Source organism: Coenobita brevimanus, chromosome 8, assembly GCF_032717465.1.
Source record: "Coenobita brevimanus isolate Jiangsu-jjx chromosome 8, ASM3271746v2, whole genome shotgun sequence".
Taxonomy (NCBI): Eukaryota; Metazoa; Arthropoda; class Malacostraca; order Decapoda; family Coenobitidae; genus Coenobita; species Coenobita brevimanus.
Window position 1 is genome coordinate 18,457,664 of NC_136961.1, and position 23,921 is coordinate 18,481,584.

The 23,921-nt window shown below is 49.3% G+C and overlaps 1 protein-coding gene across 1 annotated transcript; it reads right to left on the reverse strand.

Moving 5' to 3' along the window:
- Window positions 1-21,949: 21,949 nt before the first annotated feature.
- LOC145406768 (uncharacterized) lies at window positions 21,950-22,738 on the reverse strand. Its single transcript, XM_080277868.1, has one exon. It carries the CDS (start codon window positions 22,736-22,738, stop codon window positions 21,950-21,952), a length of 789 nt encoding a protein of 262 aa, XP_080133994.1.
- Window positions 22,739-23,921: the final 1,183 nt, after the last annotated feature.

Below are 23,921 nucleotides of genomic sequence, written 5' to 3' on the forward strand. Positions count from 1 at the left end.
AATTCCTCTGGTGGAACAACTTCAGCAAACTCATTATCAAACATCTTCTGTATCACTTCTGATGGTAGATTGGATCCTTTTGAAATTTATATTTTAGCTTCATTAAGCATCTTTGTGCTATGGATCTGTTCAAAGGAAATGGTGCCTCGTATTTCAAAGGTAAAGGAGCTTCATAATGTCTGTCATCTCTCTGATACATCCTTTCTGACATGATATCCACGAATCGCACATTCTCTACACTGTACTTCTCATCCATCCCAGGCATAATTACCTCTGTATCATCAACATCCAACATCATCTCATGACATTCAGTCTTCAATGCAATGCAACCTTGTACAATGTGTGTAGTTCCCAATTCGTCTGTTTCATGAGTATTTACATCAGCACAATTTGCGCCCACAACTCACCAACCAAGACTTGTCTTCCACCCAAAAGGCTCTGAATCACCTCCACTCGCTATCTCCAATGGATGTATAACCTGAGAGCAATGGTAACCAGTTAGAAGACCAATGGGTGCATTCTCATAATACTGGGGAATGTCAATGCGAGAAAGATGCGGCCATTTGCTAATGACGTCACTGGTGGGAATGATTTCACGCCTGCAAGGTATGGATTCTCTCACATAGCATGACGAAATCCCAAAGTAAGGACCATCGGACACACTTCACTTCCAAACCCCCGCTGAGGGGGGTCACCTTGACGTGGTGGCGGGGCTTGAAGCGTGGCTGGCAGTGCCACCTACTTTGGAGGCATGCCTACCTTTGTAGGGTTCGGCATTTGTCAGTGTCGTGGACCAAGCACCCCCTACATCACTGGTGGAGGAGGCCTCCTGGTGATGCTAGTCCCTGCCCACTTGCCATCTAGGGCGGGACTGTTGCCTCCCCACGTGTTTACCGTGCATGGCATCCCGTAATGCTGGGAGACGGGAGTCCTGGAGGTTGAGTGATGCTGCACGGTGCGTCCTGCAGCTAGCAATACACCTCTTTGGTCCCTTATTCTGGCTAGACGGGCGGCCTGGTTGGGCCCGACCAGTCAAGCGGCTGGTCATGCGTTGGCTAGGGTCAAGTGGGCACTGGGGGGCCTGGTGGCTCCTATTGTCCTGGAGTCACCCTTGTCCGCGTCCCCCAGTGGTTACCTGTGTATACTCCTCTGCTACCCCTGGGGTCGTCAGTGGTTCTGTCCCTGACATATGGCCTCCCCCTGTTGGGCTCCATGGTGGGTGGGGGGGTGGGGGAATGAAGTTTTTTTTTAGTACTACATGGAGCATAAAGACAAACCTCTTGTTGACGACACGGCATCTGTCCCTGGCCATTCTTTGGACTCCTCACTTATTGCCACTCTGGAGCCTTTCCAGACCCGTGACGTTTATCCTCCTCTACCCCAGCGATCAGATGGGACTGGGAGGCGGTCACGTCGGGTTGGTGGGGCTATGAGGCAAGGTCTTGATGAGGCTGAGCCTGTAATTTACACCAAATATCTGGTATTGAAATCCTCTGAGGGGACATCAGTGATGGACATTGACATTTTTGACCTGCACCGGGCCATAGTTTCTACATGTGGGAGGGAACCGAAAATCTCGACACAGGGAGATGGAAGCATTCTGGTTGAGGTGTCCTCCCCAGAAGAGAGCTCCAGTCTCATGGCTCTGAAGTCTGTCTCAGGTTCTGGTATTTGCTGCGTACCACATGCTTCTTTCAACAGTTGTAAGGGCGTCATATTTTCTCATGACCTACTCCGATATTCAGAGGGACGGTTGTTGGAGGAATTGCAGTCATCAGGTGTTGTCAAAGTTGAGCGTCTACAGAAGAAAATAGATGGTGTCCTGACCCCTACTCCGACCTTGTTCCTGACCTTTAATAGATTAACTTTGCCTGCATCAGTGAAACTTGCTTGGCTATCTCTTCCAGTGAAGCCGTATGTGCCAACCCCAAAGCGTTGTTTCCACTGTCAAGGTTATGGCCATGTTAGCCGCTTTTGCCGTCATGCACAGGCTGGCCTTCCTGCCATATGTGTCTCTTGTGGCAAAGTCATACCAATGACTGTCCAGGCCCCCTTAAATGCTATCACTGTGGGGGTCCGCATGCTGTAAATTCTAAAAACTGCCCACGCTACTGTCCAGAAAAGGAGATTTTGTCTATCCGAACGACTGAGAGGGTTTCGTTCTTGAAGCTAAGAAGATAGCCCAGACTCGTTTTTTCCAGCCCGGAATTACTTATGCTGCTGTCCTTACTGGAGTGTCTGTGCGCCGCCCTGTATTTCAGAGGCAGCCTCGACGTATTCCAGTACCCACTCCTTCAACTCATGATATACAGAATGCTGTCCCCATGGTTACTACTGTTGGTGAGAATGATGCTTGCCTGACCGCTACTCCGACTGTTTCTGCCCCCACTTCGGCGTCTGACGCCTTGCACACTTCTGTGGTGGTGGCAGACGACAATATTGACCGGACCTCTTTTCCCGTTGAAGCCAGTATGCCCGAGGCTCCATCTGTACCTGGTAAACGTCACCATAGTTCATCAGGGTCCTCTGAACATGAAGACCGGCCACTTAAAGTCTCTGTTGTTGACCCTTCCGTTGACACCTCTCTTGTTCCCTCTGTCCAGCAGGCTGAGGGATCTAGCCAGGAGACTGCTGAAGCTGATGGTTCAGCTCTGGTCCAGTCCCCACCTGGGGATGTTGGACCACTTGTTGGTGCTTCAGATCTGAAGCATAGGACGGCCTCAAATGACTCTAGACCTGTGGGCTCTACTTCCACTTCTGGGGCTTCTGGTGGGTGCACTGGCCATCCTACGCCTCCAAAGACAGCCCCCAAGTCACTTACCAAACAAACTGGTATGCCCACTCCAAGAAGGAGTGTTGTAAAACTTACTTCCCCATCCTCACGTCTGTCTTCAGGTGTTAGACAGAGGGTGCGGGTTTCTGGTGCTAGGCAAGCTCCTATGAAGGGTCTTCATAAGCATCAATCCAAACCTGCTCGCTCATCAGATGTACAGTCCTGCACTTAATCATCATTCCTCCATTATGGGTTCTATCATCCAGTGGAATTGTCGGGGTTTACGTGCTAACTATGAGGAACTGTGTCATCTTGTTTCTCAGTCTACTCCTCTGTGCATGTGCATCCAGGAGACCATGGTGGGTGATACTGTTCCTTCTGGTCCTTCTGGCTACCATGCCTTTTATTCTGATCCTGTGCCAGGTCAAGGTCATCATGGAGGTGCTGCTATCTTCCTTCGCAAGGATATTCCATACAGTCATCTGGACATCTCCACTCCCCTGCAGGCTGTTGTTGTCCGGATGTTTTTACGTCGACAGTATACAGTTTGCAGTCTTTATCTTCCTCCTAGTGCTACTGTTGAAAGGGCAGATCTGGAATGCCTTATTCATGACCTTCCTTCTCCCTTTCTGTTACTAGGAGATATGAATGGTCACCATCCTCTATGGGGAAATAGTGAGGCCAACCCTCGGGGTGTAATGCTGGCCTCTTTAGTGGAAGATGAGGGGTTGGGCATTTTCAGTGCTGATAAAATGACTTATTTCCATAGTCAGACTGGAACTTTTACTGCCATTGATTTGTCCTTATGCTCTGCTGATGCTGTTTTAGATTTTACCTGGGATGTGTTGCCAGACCTGTATGGCAGCGACCATTTTCCATTACTTTTAACTACTAGTGCTGGTGGACCTCAGCCACGTCTTCCTCGCTGGCTTCTGGATAAGGCTGACTGGCCAAGTTTCAGGGAATTAAGTTCCATTTCCCTTTCTGTCAACGAGTTTGGCTGTCTTAATGAGGCTGTGTCATATTTCAATACCGTGTTGCACTCAGCAGCCCTGTTATCTATTCCAAAAACGAAGGGTCAATTTCCTAAACGTCCGGTTCCTTGGTGGAACTCTGAGTGCAGTTCCACAGTGAGAGCCAAACGAGTCGCCTTCTCTCGACTTCGTCGTCACCGTAGGGATCCTCAGTATTTGGTGGCGTATCAGAAGGCACGAGCTCATATGAGGAGGGTTTTAAAGGAGGCCAGGCGTTCATCCTGGAAGAATTATGTTTCCTCCTTCAATTCGATGACTTCCATCACCGGGGTGTGGAACCGGGTAAGGAAAATTTCAGGAAAATTTACTGTTCCCTCCCCTCCTGTTTTATCTGCAGCAGGTGGAACTGTGGCTGATCCATTTGCTGTTGCAGAGTTGCTTGCTGATCATTTTGCCAGTGTGTCAAAGAAGGATGCAGATACGCCTTCGGCTTGCCACCGTCGGCGCCTAGAGTCTCGTGGTCTTAGTTTTACATCTTCTGGAGGAGAGCCTTACAATGTTCCATTTTCAATTTCTGAACTCCAGGCGGCTTTGTCGCAGTGCCATGATTCCTCTCCTGGTTATGATGATATTCCTTATGCCTTTTTATGCCACCTGTTTGAGGAGTCCCTGTTGTTTTTGCTTTCACTGTTTAATAAGATCTGGTGTTCTGGGGAGTTTCCGGCTTGTTGGGGTGTTGCTGTAGTTATCCCCATCCCCAAACCAAATAAGGACCACTTACAGGCGACGAATTATCGGCCTATTTCTTTGACGTCTTGTATATGTAAAGTTTTGGAAAAGATGGTCAATGTTAGGCTTGTGTGGTTTTTAGAGAGAGGTGACTTCTTATCCTCTGCTCAGTATGGTTTTCGAAAAATGCGACCTACCTCTGATGTACTACTGTCCTTGGAATCTTCTGTCACTGAGGCTTTCTCCACTAACCAACACCAGGTCACGGTCTTCTTTGATCTGGCGAAGGCATATGACACTGCCTGGCGTCATGGTATTTTACTCTCTCTTCACGAGTTTGGTCTTCGTGGACGCTTGCCTATTTTTATTCAACAGTTTTTATGTAACCGAATTTTAAGGGTGTGAGTGGGAGGAGTGCTTTCTACTACCCGAGCTCTAGAAGTTGGAGTACCACAGGGGAGTATCCTTAGTGTTACTCTGTTTGCTGTAGCCATTAACAGTGTCATTAGTGTATTTCCTGACGGTGTACGAGGATCACTATATGTCGATGACCTCTCGATTTCCTTTACCTCGTCTAGAATGTCTCTGATAGAGAGGAAGTTGCAGCTGGCTCTAAATCGAATTTCTGACTGGGCAGAAACTCACGGTTTCCATTTTTCTTCAACAAACACAGTGGCTATGCATTTTTGTCGCCTTCGAGGGGTTCACCCTGACCCTGACTTGTATCTCTATGGTAGGAGAATATCTTGTGTGGAAGAGACGCGGTTTCTGGGTCTTTTGTTTGATAGACGACTAACCTGGGTTCCTCATATTCGTTCTGTTAAGGTGGCTTGTCTTAAAGCTTTGAGTCTTTTGAGGGTCTTAGCTCATACCTCTTGGGGTGCTGACCGTCAGACCCTCCTCCTCTTGCATAGGTCTCTTATTCTTCCCAAACTTGAATATGGGTGTGAGGTCTACTCCTCTGCAACAGATGCACGTCTCCGGTTGTTAAATTCTGTACATCATGCTGGTGTGCGTCTGGCAACCGGGGCATTCAGATCATCCCCGATTCCAAGCTTATTGGTGGATGCTGGTGTACTCCCCTTGGATTTGCGATGCCAGTTGCTAATGATGAGCTGTTGGTATCGTCTTCACCGCATTCCAGACTCAGTTTCATGTGCCATCGTCTCCCAGGATTCCCGATCTTCTGTTTTTGACACCCGTCCGAATTTCCCAAAGCCATTTGGTTACAGGGTCCGGTCTGTTATGTTAGCCCTCTCTGTCCCAAGACTGGCAATTTGTCCTCATTGGATCTCAAGGGTGGGTTTTTGGCTGCTCCCTCGTGTGACATTCTGTAGGTCCGTTGTTGAAAAAAAGTGCTCATTTCCCTCTCATGTGTCCCTCTCCCTCTTTTTAGAACATGCCTCCATTCATGAGGGTTCTGTCCCTGTCTATACCGACGGGTCTAAGACTGATACTGGAGTAGGATTTGGTGTTGTCTTCCCTTCCTTTAGTAGGGGTGGTAGCCTTCCTGGCATTACTTCAGTGTATACGGCAGAACTGACTGCAATTTTATATGCTGTTAAAATTATTTTTACTCTCCCCCAATCCGTTTTTGTGATTTTTAGTGACTCACATAGTGTTTTGTCTGCACTGGAGTCTTTTAATGTATCCCATCCATTGGTTTTATCAATTTTAGAGTGACTTTTTCTTCTTGGCCGTCGTGGCCGCCATGTAGACTTCTGTTGGGTACCTGCACATGTTGGTGAGGTGGGCAATGAGAGGGCAGATACTTTAGCTAAAGCTGCATCTTCTCAACAGCCCCCAACCGACTACCCACTTCCTGCTTCAGATGTAACACCTTACTTGCGGTACGCAATTCATACGTGTTGGCAGAGACACTGGGATGTTGTTTCTCACAATAAACGAAAAGAAATCTTTAAGAGAGTGGTTGTGCCAAAGGCTCTTCCTTCTATGTCTCGGCGATTGGAGGTGGCTCTTGCTAGGCTTCACATTGGGCATTCGCGGCTTACACATGGGTTCCTGATGAATGGTGAATCTCAACCGTACTGTGATGACTGTCTTGTTCCCCTTACTGTCCGTCACTTGCTGGTCGAGTGTCCGAGTCTGGGGGACCTACGTCAGAGATTCCTCCATAGGCATAAGGGGGCAGATGGTGCCTACTGTTTGTCCTCGATGCTTGGCAAAGCCTCTAGCGATTTTAGTGATGTTTTTAGTTTTCTTCAGGAGGCGGGCCTCCTTTCACTTTTATAAGTACTTAATATTTTATACACAATTCTTTTATTGTTTTTCAGTTTTTTGTTCCTACTACCAGATATTAACTTTAAATTGAACATGCACTTTTTATTTTGTTGTGCGTTTTACTTTGTTGTCCGGCGGCATATGACCCTGGCAGTTGCGCCGCCAGATTTTAATTATTTGCAATCAATCAATCACTTCCAAACCATCGACAGCTATAGTGGGCACACTCATACGCCCATTAATGGTCGTTAGATCCAATATAGTGTGACGACCTGACACGTTTAGCAACTTCACAACTTCATCGGTCATAAAATTAGTGTTAGAGTGTGTGTCGAAAAGTGCATACACCAATACCTCTTTATCACTTGATGGATGACGCAGCATGACAGGTAGTATCATGGTGGTGACACGATTGCTGATGTTGATACTAGAATTAGCGCCAGCAGCAAGATTGACATTGTCGGAAGTGGTAGTTGTGTCATTCTGTGATTGCAAACTGTAGTCGTGAAGCAATGTTGGGTGTCTTTTCGAACACACATAGCAAACATGCCGGTTTTTGCATCCCTTACTATAATGCCCACTGCCCAGACAACCAAAGCGCATGTTCTTGTCGCAGAGAGTAGATCTTCTGTCTGCTAAGCACATGTTGCTAAAAACGGAGCATTTAATAGTTTTATGTCCATCATCGCAAACAGGACAACTCTTGGACCCCGCTTGTGTATGCTGGGTTTGCCGTGCAGCCAGGTCTGACTGAATTACATGTGTCTGACCTTGAACACTCAAATCAGACTTAGGCAGTTGTGACCTCTTCGTGCTAGAGGACTGATGCAGTGATGAATGACCAGCCCAAAGTGCATGATTTGCAATTGTGGCCTTAGCCTTTATGAAATCAGAAAACTTATCAAAATTGGACAAAGAACCTTGTTCGACTACAAACTCAATCCACTTATTTACTAGCCACGTTGGTAATTTATTCAAGATTTTCTTACTTTCAAATTCATCACTCAAAATCTCTAAAGATTTGTAAGATTTCTTGGCAACACATATTTGGGCCAGAAAGTCTGAAATTCCCTGGAGTGCTTTACCGTCGCGTTCTCCAACCTTTGGCCAGTTCTCCAATTTTTTGTGAAAGGCAGAAGCAACTAGAGACCGCTTACCAAACCTCCTTTCAAGTATGTCAAGTGCAGCTTCATATGAGGACTCGTCAGGACAAAGGAATAAGGCTTCAATAGCGCTCTGAGCTTCACCAACTGTATATTGTTTATGGTAGAATATCTTTATATCATAATCAATATTGTGCTTTCCAACTAAAGTGTTGAAAGATGCCTTCCACAAAGGGTATGTCTCAGGTCTTCCACTGAAAACATCAGGTTGCGGCACTGAAGGTAACTTAACGTAAGACATAGAATTAGATTCAGCGGTGAATTTCATTTGTGATTGAGCACTAACCTTCGAACCTCTCCGAATGTAATCACTAACACCTTGCAAACCATCAGTATAATTGCATTCAACTTCTTCGAAATATTTGTCACTTGCCACAATATCAGATTCATCAGTGAGTGCATTATGATATTCATTATGTGCTTGTGTGAAATCATGGAAAATTCCTTTAATTAAATCAAATTTCTGAACTACTACACTGTATGCACAGTCAACTACAAGTCTTCGAAGTTCATTAATCTTTTTTGTCACCCGAGTTCTCTTACTTGTGCGAATTTTGCGTAGCTCTTCCATAGATGCCATGGCTGTATGATCAACAAATCCACTTTACCTACAGCCGAATCAACAGACAAAAAAGGATCACCGATGCACTCACTCCCTGCCTAGCTCTCGTGATGAGCAGACCTCTCGCCAGTCTCTCTCGAGTGTTGGACTCTGCCTTAGTTACTGAGGAAGCATTTTGGGGAGTTTTTCCTGTTTTTAGGCATTGCAGGACTAAGCCTAATTTACTTAGGCGATTTTTCTCTTTTTTTTTCCTGTTTCTGGGTGGACTCTGTCTCTGATAGATAGCCTTGCGAGCTTGTGTGTGTGAGTGTGTGGGTGTTTTGTGAGTGTGTTTGCGGGTGTGTGGGTGTTTTTTTTTTTTCTTCTTTTTTGGCCGCCGTTAGCGTCTCTCTGCGTGGTACGAAGCCGAACCCTGAAGGGCTGCCGTTAGGGCAGTTCCATGAGGGGGGGCCATTAGGGCCTGGTTATAGGAAGCGCAGAGAGCGGCTCTGATAGATTAGGGAAGACCCGAAAGGGGCAGTGGCGGGGCCTCCCACGTCGCCTTTTAGAGGGCGGGGAGCATAGGTAGCCCGTCACTGTAGGGACCTGCCGGCTTTTTCTTAAGTTTATTGTTCTTTCAGAGTGAGTGTTGGTGTATCTATTTGGGTGTCTGTGTGAGTGGCGTCTTTGTGTGTTTGTGTGACTGTCCCTCAGGGACATGAGACGGACCCAGATCCCCAGGCCTACGGGGCCACCGCGCCAATCCCAGTCACAGCAGAGGACGACTCGCCCTGCTGCCACGCCAGGCGCGAAGCGAGAGCGGCATCTCTCAGATGCGAACTCTCACTGTCAACTTCTGGTGATGTCTCTGCCTCTACTTCTTGTCGCCCTAAAGAGCAGGCTCCCCTCACGAGGCCTGTCGCTTTAGCCCCCTTTCCCCTTTTGGCACGTGCAGCTAAGGTTGCACGTGTCCATGAGGCTATAGAGGAAGCTGCTTCGGCTCTGCTTACCGTCCCTAACAACAAGCCCTCTGTACATGTCCCTACTGCTGCCTCTACTGCTGAATGCCCATGCCGCCAGGCCCTTACCACTGCCATGCCATCTCCACACAATGGAGCCTGTGCTGCACAGGCACCCGTTGCCGACCATTCTCCCACTGGAGCTGCCCCTGCTGCTAGGACTGAGGACGCTGACGGCTTTATAACTGTGGCACGCAAACCACGGCGAGCGCCGCAGGGAAACACCGTTCCTCCTGCATCCAGGACTTTGGCGCCACAGCAGCCTCCCTCTACTCGTCGCCCTTAAGTCTCAGTCGTGCCTCCTCCACCTCCTCGCTCGTCCTTCCCGGCCTTTCGCGTTCCCCTCCAGGCGGGGTTCAGCACGAGCTATGATGCAGTAGCGCCCTTAGAGGAACACCTGACGGGCCTAGTGGCTATCAATCGATACGGCCGCGATGACAGCTGCGTGCTGATCCCTACCAAGGAGGAGTCTTATCTGTGCCTGAAGGCAGTGGCGGAGGAGGAGGCCCCATTTGTCAAGCTCGTGGAGCTCTCGCAGGGCACCCAGACAACAAGGGCGATGGTTATGGGATATCCTCGGCGCATGCCGGTGGATATCCTTTTAAGGCATCCACTAGTAGAGGCAGCAGAACGCTGTCAAAACCAGCGAACCAGAGAGGAAACACTGCAGGTCTGTGTGACTCTGCAGGGGCCTCTCGTGCCATCCCTCGACCTGGGCAATTGGGGAGCTTTCCATCTCCGCCCCTTCACGCCGGAACCACTGCGCTGCTACCGGTGCCAACGCTACGGCCACCACCGTGCCAACTGCAACCGCCCCGTCATCTGCGGCACGTGCAGTGGCGCCCACGATACGGACGAGTGCCTGCAGTGGTTGAGGGCAAAGCAACCAATTGCGGCCAAGTGCCCCAATTGCTCAGGACGACACCACGCCTGGCACTGCAGTTGCCCTGCGAAGGTTCAACAAGTGAACCAGAGTCGAGAGAGGCAGGTTGCTTTTGTGCAAGAGAACCAGGACACCAGCGTCACTCCAGCTCCCCCCGGCACTTTCATCTGGGGACAACAGCACCGCCCTCTCATTCAGTACCCACCACCCCTCAGCGACCAGGAGTTCCCTCCATTGCCCTCAGCTCTTACTGTGGACCAGACCACAGCAGAGGTCCACCGCCAACAGCCGCCTGTCTCGCCACCACTTCCCACTGTAGCGACCAGTCAGCCACTGACAATTCCGCCACCAGTACCTGGCTCCACACCCAGTCCACACACTGCTCCTGCTTCACTGGTCCTCGCGTTCACGGCGGAGGATCTGCGGGACCTGGGTTCACAGATTGCAGTGGCCGTGGCCCAAGCAGTGTCCCTCAAACCGGGGATCACTCTCAAGGCGGCCTCAATCGCCTCTGCAGCCGATCGCATCGTCGATCGCGCAATCGCCAGGAAGCTGCATGGTCCCGACACCCATCCTGCCCCTCGACGTCCGGCTCGCTCAACAGGGGGACCACGGACTCCCCCACGCAAGCCGGCTCGCTCTTTCAAGCGCACCAAGCCCAGGAAGGCTGCTGCCCTATCTTCCACCCCTCAGCAGAGTCGGCCTCGCCCCCTTCCAGAGCAACAACTGATGCCCGTCGTGGCACCCTCGACAGCCATGGCCTCACCTCCGTTGCTGGAGGACGTCCGTCTCTGTCTGTCTCCGGACAGTGGGACGCTCCCCCCTTCGACTCCTTCAGTGGAACTGTTTAGGAGCACGGCTCAAGCTCCCGCTTCTGCAGGAGGCGGCCAACAGGGACCGTCCCTATGTCATCCTACTGCAAGAAACCCTGCTCCCGGATAGTTCCACTTTTCATCTCTCGGGTTACAGCACCCATCTCCTCCCGTATGTTCGTGGCGTCACACGAGGGTGTGCTGTTCTGGTCCAGGACCACATTGCATGCACAGATTGTGACCGTCCTCCTTTCTGTGGATCTGATGTGGAGGTCCAGGGCGTGGTTCTACACCTGGCAACGTCACCCCTGACGGTATATAATGTATATCGGAGCCAGAGAGGCACCCTGGAGTTGGGTGATCTGTTCTCCCAGGCTGCCAGGGGAGCCATGTATATAGGGGGTGACTTTAACGCCCACCACGCCCTTCTATCATCGCCTCTTCAGTCCAATGAAGCAGGACGGCACATTTCTTTACTTCTGGAGGAGATGGGTGGTGTCTCCCTCTTAAACGACATGACAGAGCCCACCCATATTGGGGGAGGTCACCTCGACCTCTCCTTTGTTTCAACCCCACTGTCAGGCCTGGCGTCATGGTCACTCCATCCCCACCTTGCGAGTGACCACTTTGCTCTTCTTGTTGGCTTGCCTCTCGCCCCCCTCCCACCGCCGGTACCTGGTTGCTGTCACTCGGCATGTGGTCTCTGAAAAGCGTCGCCTTAAAGAGGAGGCGTGGATCAGATGTTGTCGTACCCTTGATTTTCACTCCACTCTCCGTGAGATGTGGGGGAGAATCAGGTCCATCTCTGATCCACGTCCTCCTCGTCCGCCCTCCCACCCTGACCCTGGCGCTGAGACCGCTGTCTTGCCCAGCATTTCGCCGACCGCTCAGCCTCTTCCAATCTCCCACAGTCCGTCCGAGCCTTACAAATGCAGCTGTCCGCCTCTTGCATTGCAGCCATTCAGACAGCATGTGATACACCTGACCCCGCTGACTGTCCAATCACCAGCGAAGAGCTTCAGAAAGCGCTGAGGCGCTGGGAGGATACTGCGCCGGTTCTCGACGGGGTCACGTGCTCCATTTTATCACATGCTGGAGATTGCGGTAGAGAGCGTCTGCTTGATTTGCTCAACCTCTCGTGGTCTGAGGGGCGTCTACTGAGGTCGTGGAAGATGGCGGTCATCCACCCGATTTCTAAGCCTCGCGATCCCACTGCCATGCGCCCTATCTCCCTGCTCAGTTCCATTGCTAAGACAGCTGAGAAGGTTGTGCGGGCTCGTCTTGCTTGGCGGCTGGGACCGCTGCACCCAAGGATTTATGCCTATCATCCAGGCAGGAGTGCCACCCACTGCCTTGCATCATTCCTTGGAGAGCTGAGGGGCGGACGGGGTATGACCATCTTCCTCGACCTCGAGAAGGCCTTCGAACTGGCAAACCCCACTGTTATCTTGGCGGCTCTTGCGGCCAGGGGAGTAGCGGGCAGGCTCATATCCTGGGTCCGGGACTTTTTCAGTGACCGCACTGCGGGGGTCCGCTTTCAGGGGCACCTCTCCCCTTTTCATCCTCATCCTAATGGCACCCCCCAGGGAAGCGTTTTGAGCCCTCTCCTCTTTAACGTCCTGATGGAGGAGCTCCTAACTGTGGAATATGGGCCTGGCATAACTCTTCTTTGCTATGCTGACGATCTGGCCCTCGTCTTTACGAGGAGAGACTGCTTCACACAGGCGGACTTGGCCCTTTCTCGGCTGCATGCCTAAGTGCACCGAGCTAGGCCTAAAGATCAATTTCGCCAAGACGAAGTGTCTGCCTTTTGGCCTCCGCCCCCTCGACTTTCCACTGCTGCTTGGAGGTCATCAGCTCTCCCTGGTCACCGTCCACCAGTATCTGGGGGTCTGGCTAGATGTGGGTCTCACCTTTGCTTGTCACGTTCGGTATCTGAGGGAACGTGCTTCCACCCGAATGGCTGCTCTTAGATATCTCTGCAGGCGGAGTTTGGGGGCATCATTTTCTGTCCTCCGGACTTTTTATATTCACGCCATCCGATCTCTGGTGGACTACAGCGCCATCTGTCTGACTGGCCTCACTCCACCAGTGTCTCAATCTCTGGAGGTCATCCAGAACGATGCCCTCCATGTCATGCTGGGTGCTCCACATTGGACCCGGGTTGTTAATCTGCAAATGGAGGGTGGTTTGCCATCTCTGCCCCGCTGAGGGGGGGTCACCTTGACGAGGTGGTGGGGCTTGAAGCGTGGCTGGCAGTGCCACCTACTTTGGAGGCATGCCTACCTTAGTAGGGTTCGGCATTTGTCAGTGTCGTGGACCAAGCACCCCCTACATCACTGGTGGAGGAGGCCTGCTGGTGATGCTAGTCCCTGCCCACTTGCCATCTAGGGCAGGACTGTTGCCTCCCCACGTGTTTGCCGTGCTTGGCGTCCCGTAATGCAAGGAGACGGGAGTCCTGGAGGTTGAGCGATGCTGCACGATGCGCCCTGCAGCTAGCAATACACCTCTTTGGTCCCTTATTCTGGCTAGACAGGCGGCCTGGTTGGGCCCAACCAGGTCAATCGGCTGGTCATGCATTGGCTAGGGTCAAGTGAGCACTGGGGGGCCTGGTGGCTCCTATTGTCCTGGTGTCACCCTTGCCCAGGTCCCCCATTGGTTACCCACGTATACTCTCCCGCTACCTCTGGGGTCGCCAGTGGTGTTATCCATGGCATATGACCTCCCCTTGTTGGGCTCCGTGGAGGGTGGAGGGGTGGGGGAATGAAGTTATTTTGTGTCAAAATATGGCAAAGAATATTCATAACTCTGTTGATGACTCTGGCTATGCCCCCGGACATTCTTCGGACTCCTCACTTATTGCCACCCTGGAGCCTTTCCAGGCCCCTGAGGACGTTCCTCTTGTTCCCCAGCGTTTTGCTGGGAGTAGGAGGAACTTCCGACGGATTGGTCTAGCTATGGAGCTCTCCCCAGAAACCACGGTACCACAGTCTTTCACAAAATATCTAGTCTTAAAATCCTCTGTAGGTGGATCAGTGAAAGAGATAGATATTTTTGAGTTATACCATGCAATTTTAGCAGCCTGTAAGAGAGAGCCAAAAATTTCATCTCAGGGGGATGGAAGCATCCTTATTGAGGTCTCCTCACCGGAAGAGAGTTCCCGGCTGATGTCTTTGACCTCAGTTTCTGGTACAGAGGTTACATGCACTCCAAACGCTACATTTAACAGATGCAAGGGAGTAATATTTTGTCATGACCTCCTCCGGTACTCGGAGGCGCGATTGTTGGAGGAGCTGCGATCTGCCGGTGTGGCAAATGTAGAGCGCCTGCAGAAGAAGGTAGATGGTGTCTTGACCCCTACACCGACCTTGTTCCTAACATTTGACAGGTTGACCTTGCCTGCCTCTGTGAAGTCGGCTTGGCTATCACTTCCGGTGAAACCATACATACCAACCCCAAAGCGCTGTTTCCACTGCCAGGGATATGGACATGTCAGCCGCTTTTGCCGCCGTGCACAGGCTGGCATTCCTGGTGTATGTGTCTCCTGTGGTGGACTAAGTCATACCAATGACTGTCCAGGACCCCTTAAATGCTATCACTGTGGGGGTCCTCATGCTGTAAATTCTAAAAACCGTCCTCGCTACTGCCTGGAAAAGGAGATTTTGTATATTAGAATAACTGAGAGGGTTTCATTTCCTGAAGCTAAGAAGAGAGCCCAGACTCGCTTTTTCCAGCCGGGAGTTACTTATGCTGCTGCCCTTTTTGGAGTGTCGGTGTGGTGCCCTGTATCTCAGAGGAAGCCTCAACCCATTCCAGTGCCCTCTCCTTCGACTGGTGATTTGCAGATTGATGTCCCCAAGGGTAGTACTGTTTGTGAGACTGAACCTCGCCCACCTTCTAAACTTGCAGTTTCTCCCCACATTTCCGTGGCTGATGGCTTGCACAATTCTGTTGTGGTGGCAGATGTCCACACCGACCGAACTCCTCCTGTCTTACCCAGTGTGACTGAGGCTCCATCTGTACCTAGCAAACGCCAACGTTGTTCGTCAGAGTCCTCTGAGACAGAGGACCGACCACCTAAGGTCTCTGTTGTCGACCCTTGTGTCGACCCCTCTCCTGTTCCCTCTGCCCCGCAGGCTGGGGAATTTAGCCAGGTGACAGCTGAAGCTGATGGTCCACATATGGTTCAGTCCCGACTTGGGGAAGTTGCTGGACAAATTGTTGGTGCTTCAGATCTAAAGCATAAGATGCCATCCTCAAATTATTCAAGTCCTGTGGACTCTACTTCCACGTCTGGGACTTCTGGTGGGGGCACTGCCCCACCGACGCCTCCAAAGGCACCCCCCAAGCCACCTTCCAAACAAACTGGTTTGCCCACTCCAAGAAGGAGTGTGGTAAAACATCCTTCCTCGTCCTCTCGTTTGCTCACAGATGTTCAACAGAGGGTGCGGGTTTCTGGTGCTGGGCAGGCCCCTGCGAAGGGCCTTCATAAGCATCAAACCAAACCCTCTCACTTGTCAGGTGTACAGTCCCGCACTTAGTCATCATTCCTCCATTATGGATTCTATCATCCAGTGGAACTGTCAAGGTTTACGTGCTAACTATGAGGAACTTTGTCATCTTGTTTCTCAATTTACTCCTCTGTGCATGTGCATCCAGGAGACCATGGTAGGTGATGCTGTTCCTTCTGGTCCCTCTGGCTACCATGCCTTTTATTCAGATCCTGTGCCGGGTCAAGGTCGTCATGGAGGTGCTGCTATCTTCCTTCGCGAGGATATTCCATACAGTCATATGGACATCTCTACTCCCCTGCAGGCTGTCACTGTCCGGATGTTTTTACATCGGCAGTATACAGTTTGCAGTCTTTATCTACCTACCAGTGCTGTTGTTGAAAGGGCGGATCTGGAACGCCTTATTTGTGGCCTTCCTTCTCCCTTTTTGTTATTAGGAGATATGAATGGACACCATCCACTGTGGGGAAACAGTGAGGCCAACGCTCGGGGTGTCATGCTGGCCTCTTTAGTGGAAGATGAGGGGTTGGGCATTTTCAGTGCTGATAAAATGACTTATTTCCATAGCCAGACTGGAACTTTTACTGCCATTGATTTATCTTTATGCTCAGCTGATGCAGTTTTAGATTTTACCTGGGATGTGTTGCCAGACCTATATGGCAGTGACCATTTTCCATTACTTTTAACTGCTAGTGCAGGCGGACCTCAGCCACGTCTTCCTCAATGGCTTCTGGGTAAGGCTGACTGGCCACGTTTCAAGGAATTAAGTTCCACTTCCCTTTCTGTCAATGAGTTTGGCTGTCTTACTGAGGCAGTGTCATATTTCACTGACTTGTTGCACTCAGCAGCCCTTTTAACTATTCCAAGAACTAAAGGTCAGTTTCCTAAACGTCCGGTTCCTTGGTGGAACTCTGAGTGCAGTTCCGTGGTGAGAGCTAAATGAGTCGCCTTCTCTTGACTTCGTCATCACCGTGGGGATCCTCAGTATTTGGTGGCATATCAGAGGGCACGAGCTCATATGAGGCGGGTTTTAAAGGAGGCCAGGCGATCATCCTGGAAGGGTTATGTTTCTTCCATCAATTCGAGGACTTCCATCACCCAGGTGTGGAACCGGGTAAGGAAAATTTCAGGGAAATTTACTGCCCCCTCGCCTCCCGTTTTATCTGCAGCAGGTGGAACTGTGGCTGATCCTTTTGCTGTTGCAGAGATGCTTGCTGATCATTTTGCCAGTGTGTCACAGAAGAATGCGGATATGCCTTCAGCTTGCCACCGTCAGCGCCTAGAGTCTCGTGATCTCAGTTTTACCTCTCCTGGGGGAGAGCCTTACAATGTTCCATTTTCAATTTCTGAACTCCAGGCAGCTCTGTCGCAGTGCCATGACTCTTCTCCTGGTTATGATGATATTCCTTACGCCTTATTAAGTCACCTATCTGATGAGTCCCTTATGTTTTTGCTTTCTCTGTTTAATAAGATTTGGTGTTCCGGGGAGTTTCCGGCTAGTTGGGGTGTTGCTGTGGTTATCCCCATCCCCAAACCAAATAAGGACCACCTACAGGCAACGAATTATCGGCCTATTTCTCTAACATCATGTATATGTAAAGTTCTGGAAAAGATGGTCAATGTTAGGCTTGTGTGGTTTTTGGAGAAAGGTGACTTCTTATCCCCTGCCCAGTTTGGTTTTCGAACAATGCGATCTACCTCTGATGCACGGCTGTCCTTGGAATCTTCTGTCTGTGAGGCTTTCTCCACTAACCAACACCAGGTCACGGTCTTCTTTGACCTGGAGAAGGCATATGACACTGCCTGGCGTCATGGTATTTTACTCTCTCTTCATGAGTTTGGTCTTCGTGGACGCTTGCCTATTTTTATTCAACAGTTTTTATCTAACCGAATTATAAGGGTGCGAGTGGGAGGAGTGCTTTCTAATGCCCGACCACTAGAAGATGGAGTACCACAGGGGAGTATCCTTAGTGTTACTCTGTTCGCTGTAGCCATTAACAGCATCATCAGTGTACTTCCTGATGGTGTACGAGGATCACTGTATGTCGATGACCTCTCAATTTCCTTCACCGCGTCTAGAATGTCTCTGATAGAAAGGAAGTTCCAGCTGGCTCTCAATAGAATTTCTGACTGGGCAGAAACATGCGGTTTCCATTTTTCTTCAGCAAAGACAGTGGCTATACATTTTTGTCGTCTTCGAGGGTTTCACCCAGACCCTGACTTGTATCTCTATGGTAGGAGAATATCCTGTGTGGAAGAGACACGGTTTCTGGGTCTTTTATTTGATAGAAGATTAACCTGGGTTCCCCATATTCGTTCTGTTAAGGTGGCTTGTCTTAAAGCTTTGAGTCTTTTGAGGGTTTTAGCTCATACCTCTTGGGGTGCTGACCGTCAGACCCTCCTCCTCTTGTGTAGGTCTCTTATTCTTCCCAAACTTGAATATGGGTGTGAGATCTACTCCTCTGCAACAGATGCCCGCCTCCGGTTATTAAATTCTGTGCATCATGCTGGTGTACGTCTGGCAACCGGGGCATTCAGATCATCCCCAATTCCAAGTTTGTTGGTAGATGCTGGTGTACTCCCCTTGGACTTGCGACGTCAGTTGCTAATGATGAGGTGTTGGTATCGTCTTCACCGCATTCCAGACTCAATTTCATGTACCATTGTCTCCCAGGATTCCCGATCTTCTGTTTTTGAGACCCGTCCTAATTTCCCAAAGCCATTTGGTTACAGGATCCGGTCTGTTATGCTAGCCCTCTCTGTCCCAAGACTGGCAATTTGTCCACATCGGATCCCAAGGGTGGGTTCTTGGCTACTCCCTCTTGTGACATTCTGTAGGTCGGTTGTTGGAAAAAAGGGCTCACTTCCCTCTCAGGTGTCCCTCTCTCTCTTTTTAGAACATGCCTCCATTCATGAGGGTTCTGTCCCCGTCTACACTGACGGGTCTAAGACTGATACTGGAGTAGGATTTGGTGTTGTCTTCCCTTCATTTAGTAGGGGTGGTAGCCTCCCTGGCTTTACTTCAGTGTATACGGCAGAACTGACTGCAATTTTATATGCTGTTAAAATCATTTTTACTCTCCCCCAATCCGTTTTTGTGATTTTTAGTGACTCGCGTAGTGTTTTGTCTGCACTGGAGTCTTTTAATGCATCCCATCCATTGGTTTTATCAATTTTAGAATGGCTTTTTCTTCTTGGCCGTCGTGGCCACCGTGTAGACTTCTGTTGGGTTCCTGCACATGTTGGTGTGGTGGGCAATGAGAGGGCAGATTTTTTAGCTAAAGCTGCATCTTCTCAACAGCCCCCAACCGACTACCCACTTCCTGTTTCTGATGTAACACCTTACTTGCGGTACACAATTCGTTCTTGTTGGCACAGACACTGGGATGGCGTTTCTCATAATAAACTAAAAGAAATTTTTCTGAGAGTGGTTGTGCCAAGAATTCTTCCCTCTATGTCTCGGCGACTGGAGGTGGCTCTTGCTAGGCTTCGCATTGGGCATTCTCGGCTTACACATGGGTTCCTCATGTGTGGTGAGACTCAACTGTACTGTGATGACTGCCTTGTTCCCCTTACTGTTCATCACTTGCTGGTCGAGTGTCCAAGTCTGGGGGACCTGCGTCAGAGGTTCCTTCATAGGCATGGGGTAGCAGATGGTGCCTACTGTTTGTCCTCGATGCTTGGTGAGGCTTTTAATGATTTTACTGATGTTTTTAGTTTTCTTCAGGTGGCGGGCCTCCTTTCACTTTTATAAATAATTGTTATTTTATAAACTATTCTTTTATTATTTTTAGTGTTTTATTCCTACTAACTGATATTAACTTTATTTTGAATAGGCACTTTTTATTTTGCTGTGTCTTTTACTTTATCATCCGGTGGCATATTACCCTGGCAGTTGCGCCGCCAGATTTTTATTATTTTCAATCAATAATCAATCAATCAATTGCCATCTCTGGCATGTCGTATTGCCCTACGAGTGGTGCTCATCACTCTACAGCTGGTGCAGTGCCGGCCCCACCTGCCTGTCTCGGCACTCTTAAAATGGCTCATGTGTCGCCCACCTGCGCAGGCCCCTCGGCGTGACTGGGCCCGCAATACAGCTGCCATTGTTCATGGGTTGGGAGTTGCAGAGAGCCTCTGTCAGGATCCTGACTCCCCTTTTCCGGGATACGCGGAACCACCAACATGGGATCCCCTGCATTTTCACATTTTTGGTCCCTCGGAGGCTAAACCTCGCTCCTCCTTTCCTGCACTCCTCCGTCAGGAGGGTCTAAGCCGAGTAGCAACTCTAGCCTTACCGGACTCGGCCGTCTACTTCACTGATGGCTCAGTTTCATCTGATGGCTCTGCTGGGGCGGCCTTTGTTTCTGGCCAACTGGTAGAGTCTTGGCGACTCTCCTATTGTGTCTCAGCTTTCCAAGCAGAGCTTGCTGCCATCTTGGGTGCCTTGCGACACGCCCATCACCATCATCGCCACCGAGTCATTATTCATACTGACTCTCTTTCCTCCCTGCAAAGACTCCCCTTCAGGACAATATCTTTCTTCTCATGGTTATTTATACATTTGCATCCCTTTTTGTCCGCAGGGGTGCTAATATCATCCTCCACTGGCTCCCTGGACATGTTGGTATCCGCGGCAATGAGCTTGCGGATGGTGCAGCAAGGGCAGCTTGCTCTCTCCCTGATATATCATTTCCACTGCTCCCCGGCCCATCGCACCTCATCCGCACTCTAAATGCTACCATTGGCGGGCAATCCATAGAGGATCATTGGCTTTGGGAAACGGAGGGCTCTCGCTCTGCTACCTGGTATGCCACTGCCACGTCCTACTCCCTGCTGTCACCTCCTCCGAGTACACCTAATTATCTTCTAGTGAGGCTCAGGCGTTTGCGTCTGGGGTTCCCTGGCTATAGGCAGATTATTGGCGCAGAGCCAGACCCGTGTACCCACTGTCTAGCTAGTCCTATGGAGCCGCTCATTCACTATCTGCATTACTGCCCTGCCACTACCATGCTTAGGCCTCAACCTGCCACAGCACTGGCACGGTCTGGAGATGACTCTATGGAAGCTGCTGGCATTGTCACCTGCGCTCCCCTCAATATTCTACTCCAAACGGTCAGGGACTACCTTCCCCCTCGATAATTCATGTTTGCGCCTTATGCGCACCTCTGATGGGCTCTCTTGTTTGCCCGTGTCCCCACCATTTATGGTGGGACAAATATCCCAACAACAACAACAACCGATGCACTCTTGCCATATGTTGGTGTAGGCCGTAACAGTCTGTTGGTGGCCGGCACAGAGATGAACCATGAGCGACAACTCTGAGTGCAGAGTGGCATCAACAATGCCGCGGTGAACAATGAACACAGGTGCAGCAGTTACGGTGCCAGGCTATCGATGTCATTGTCGGTCGCTAGAAGTTCACTGTTGCCGTCCCCGCCCAGAAGATCAATAAAGTCCGACTGCCCTCAATAGTTTATTGAGTAGCGTAGAGTGAACTGCAATACAAGTACACATCGTAACAACAACAAAAGTATTGACACGTATTTCATGTATACATCAGTAGAAATCTGAAACTGTCATTTATGTTTTATACACACAAGTTGTTAAGCTATACACACCTTCTATTGCGATAACTGGGCTCTCAAATGGGTGAGCAACTGTACATCCAATAAAACACTAGCCAACGTCCCGGCCGCGACAATGCCCCAGCCTCAACTGAAGGCACGCCCGCGTCCGCGGCAATCAAGCTGCCTTGGGTCACCGGTTCTGATGAATCACTCCGAACTCTCAAGCCAACCCACACCTCACCTCTCGAATCATCACGTCAAACACCCATACAAATGAAACAACGGGACACAAACAAAATGAACAACATTAAACTAACACAAGACAAATACATAATACAGAAAATAGCAACACAATAATGTACAACAAAAGCAAACAAATTTTACCAGAGTTGAAATTTCACCAATGCATTCACGGATTCATACATGATTCCAGTCACATGGCTCCCCTAATTATAATACATTATAATTACACAATCAATATAAACACAACACATATACATATAATAAACATATATAATAAACACATACATATAATACATTATAATTACGCAATCAAAAAACATACACAGTCAAACATACATATGCCGGCTCCTTGACGGGGATCGTGCCCTGCATCTTAATAACTCAACAGTTTGATTAACTTTTGGACAGGGCGCTTTAAGACTGATTGGTCAGCAGGTTGTACCTTTACTGAGCACACCAAACCATCTTCAGATGGTTGAGCTTCAATGACTCACACCAATTTCCAATATGAACGATGACACTGTTCGTTTATGATTAAAACCAGATCACCTATCTTTAGATTCTGTCTAGGAGTATTCCACTTAGCTCGAGACATATGCTGCTGAACGATTTCCTTCTTCCATCGTGACCAAAACAAGTCTATCATATACTGAACACGACGCCATTCTTTTGTCGCATACAGGTCGGATCGTTCTGCATCCACTGTGGCCAGAGCACGAGGAATGACCTTCGATTTCATTGTGATCAAATGATTTGGTGTCAGAGGTTCAAGAGACTGAGGATCACTGATGTGGTCAACGTTGAGAGGTCTACTATTAATAATTGATGTGGCTTCAGACAGCACAGTCATCAAGCCTTGGTCATCGAGACGAGACCCATGTTCACACAAGATGCCTTCAATGATTCGTCTGGCAACACCAATCATCCTCTCCCACACCCCACCTCTGTGGCTTGATATAGGTGGATTGAAGACCATATCACATCCCATTTTCAACAACTCATTTCTTGCACTTATCAGATTAGTGCCTTGGTCACACTTGATCTCTCTCACAGCACCGCGAAGGGCGACAAACCTTCTAAATGCATTGAGCAAACTGTCTGTGGTGAGAGAGTGAACGACTTCGATGTGCACAGCCCTGCTCACTAAGCAAGTGAACAGCACACCATATCTCTCACACTTTCGGCGACCCGACTTCACAATGTAAGGGCCAAAAGAATCACAGCCCGAGAACCAAAATGGAGAACATGGGGACAGTCTGTCCTCTGGCAGATCAGCCATCTTTTGCTATACAGGCCTGCCACGCAGACGAAAACAAGTCACGCATGTGCGAATCAGCTTCTTCACCAGTCTTTGTAAGGATAATATCCAGAAACCATGGCTGCGAACCTCAGAGCACGTCATCCCTCTACCCTGATGATGGGTTTTCTGATGGAAATACTGGATAATCAGAAAGGATAGCTGGTGATCAGAAGGCAAAATCAATGGATGTTTTGTTAGGACTCCATATTATATTTACAAATCATAATAGATAGATAGATAAATAGATAGATAGAGAGACAGATAGAAGCAAGAAGTCAGATGATGAGAAGGTACTGTGTCTGCAAGAATCGAGCAATGCTAAACATGCTTACACACTCTTAACTCTAGGAATGCTTTATAGGCACACGACAGCGCCTAGTTACCATACACACACATAGACACATACTCACACACAGGCTTCTAGAACTTTCCAATCACAGGGAACACACGTGACACAACCCATGCTACACCAGAATTTAAGAAAGAGAGGATGAAGGAAGCTAGCCATAGAACAGGCAGGTAGTGGGGAGAAGGGCTTAGCAACATGGGCAAGAGAGAGAGGGAGAAAGCGAGACAGGAGGTAGCAGGCGGGACTCTACTTTATACTTCGCTCTGTGTGAGAGGCTGTTAATATTTCCAAGACAAATAAAAATAGTCCCATACTATTCTTTACCTTCTCCTTGTCATTGAATGACAAATGGGAAAGAAGATTATCTACTTACAAAGCTACTCAAGTATAACAACCGCTCGTCCACAAGTCTAATATATATAACTTCTCTTCAAGTAACATACACAGTCTTTTATGACATTTGGTAGCAGCGAACGTATACGAACCTTCTCTACGAATCAACAGTGAATTCCTACAAAATATCAGGATTGAAAACAAAAAAATACCTCTCACAATCAACAACTTACAACCAGCTCCTGACAGTATTCTCTCCAACCAGCCCCCTCCGTCTCCACGATCATCACGCTGATGTAGAAGTGATCACACGACGTCTTGCCAGTAGTTTAACAAAGTACTGATACAATCTTGAAATTTCTACGACGAACCAACGAACTACAACCATCTACAATCAACTACAAGTACCAACTCTACGACTCGTCTATATAATCTTCTACACGCACCTACAAGTAGCGGCAGTCTTCATCCCACAACGAG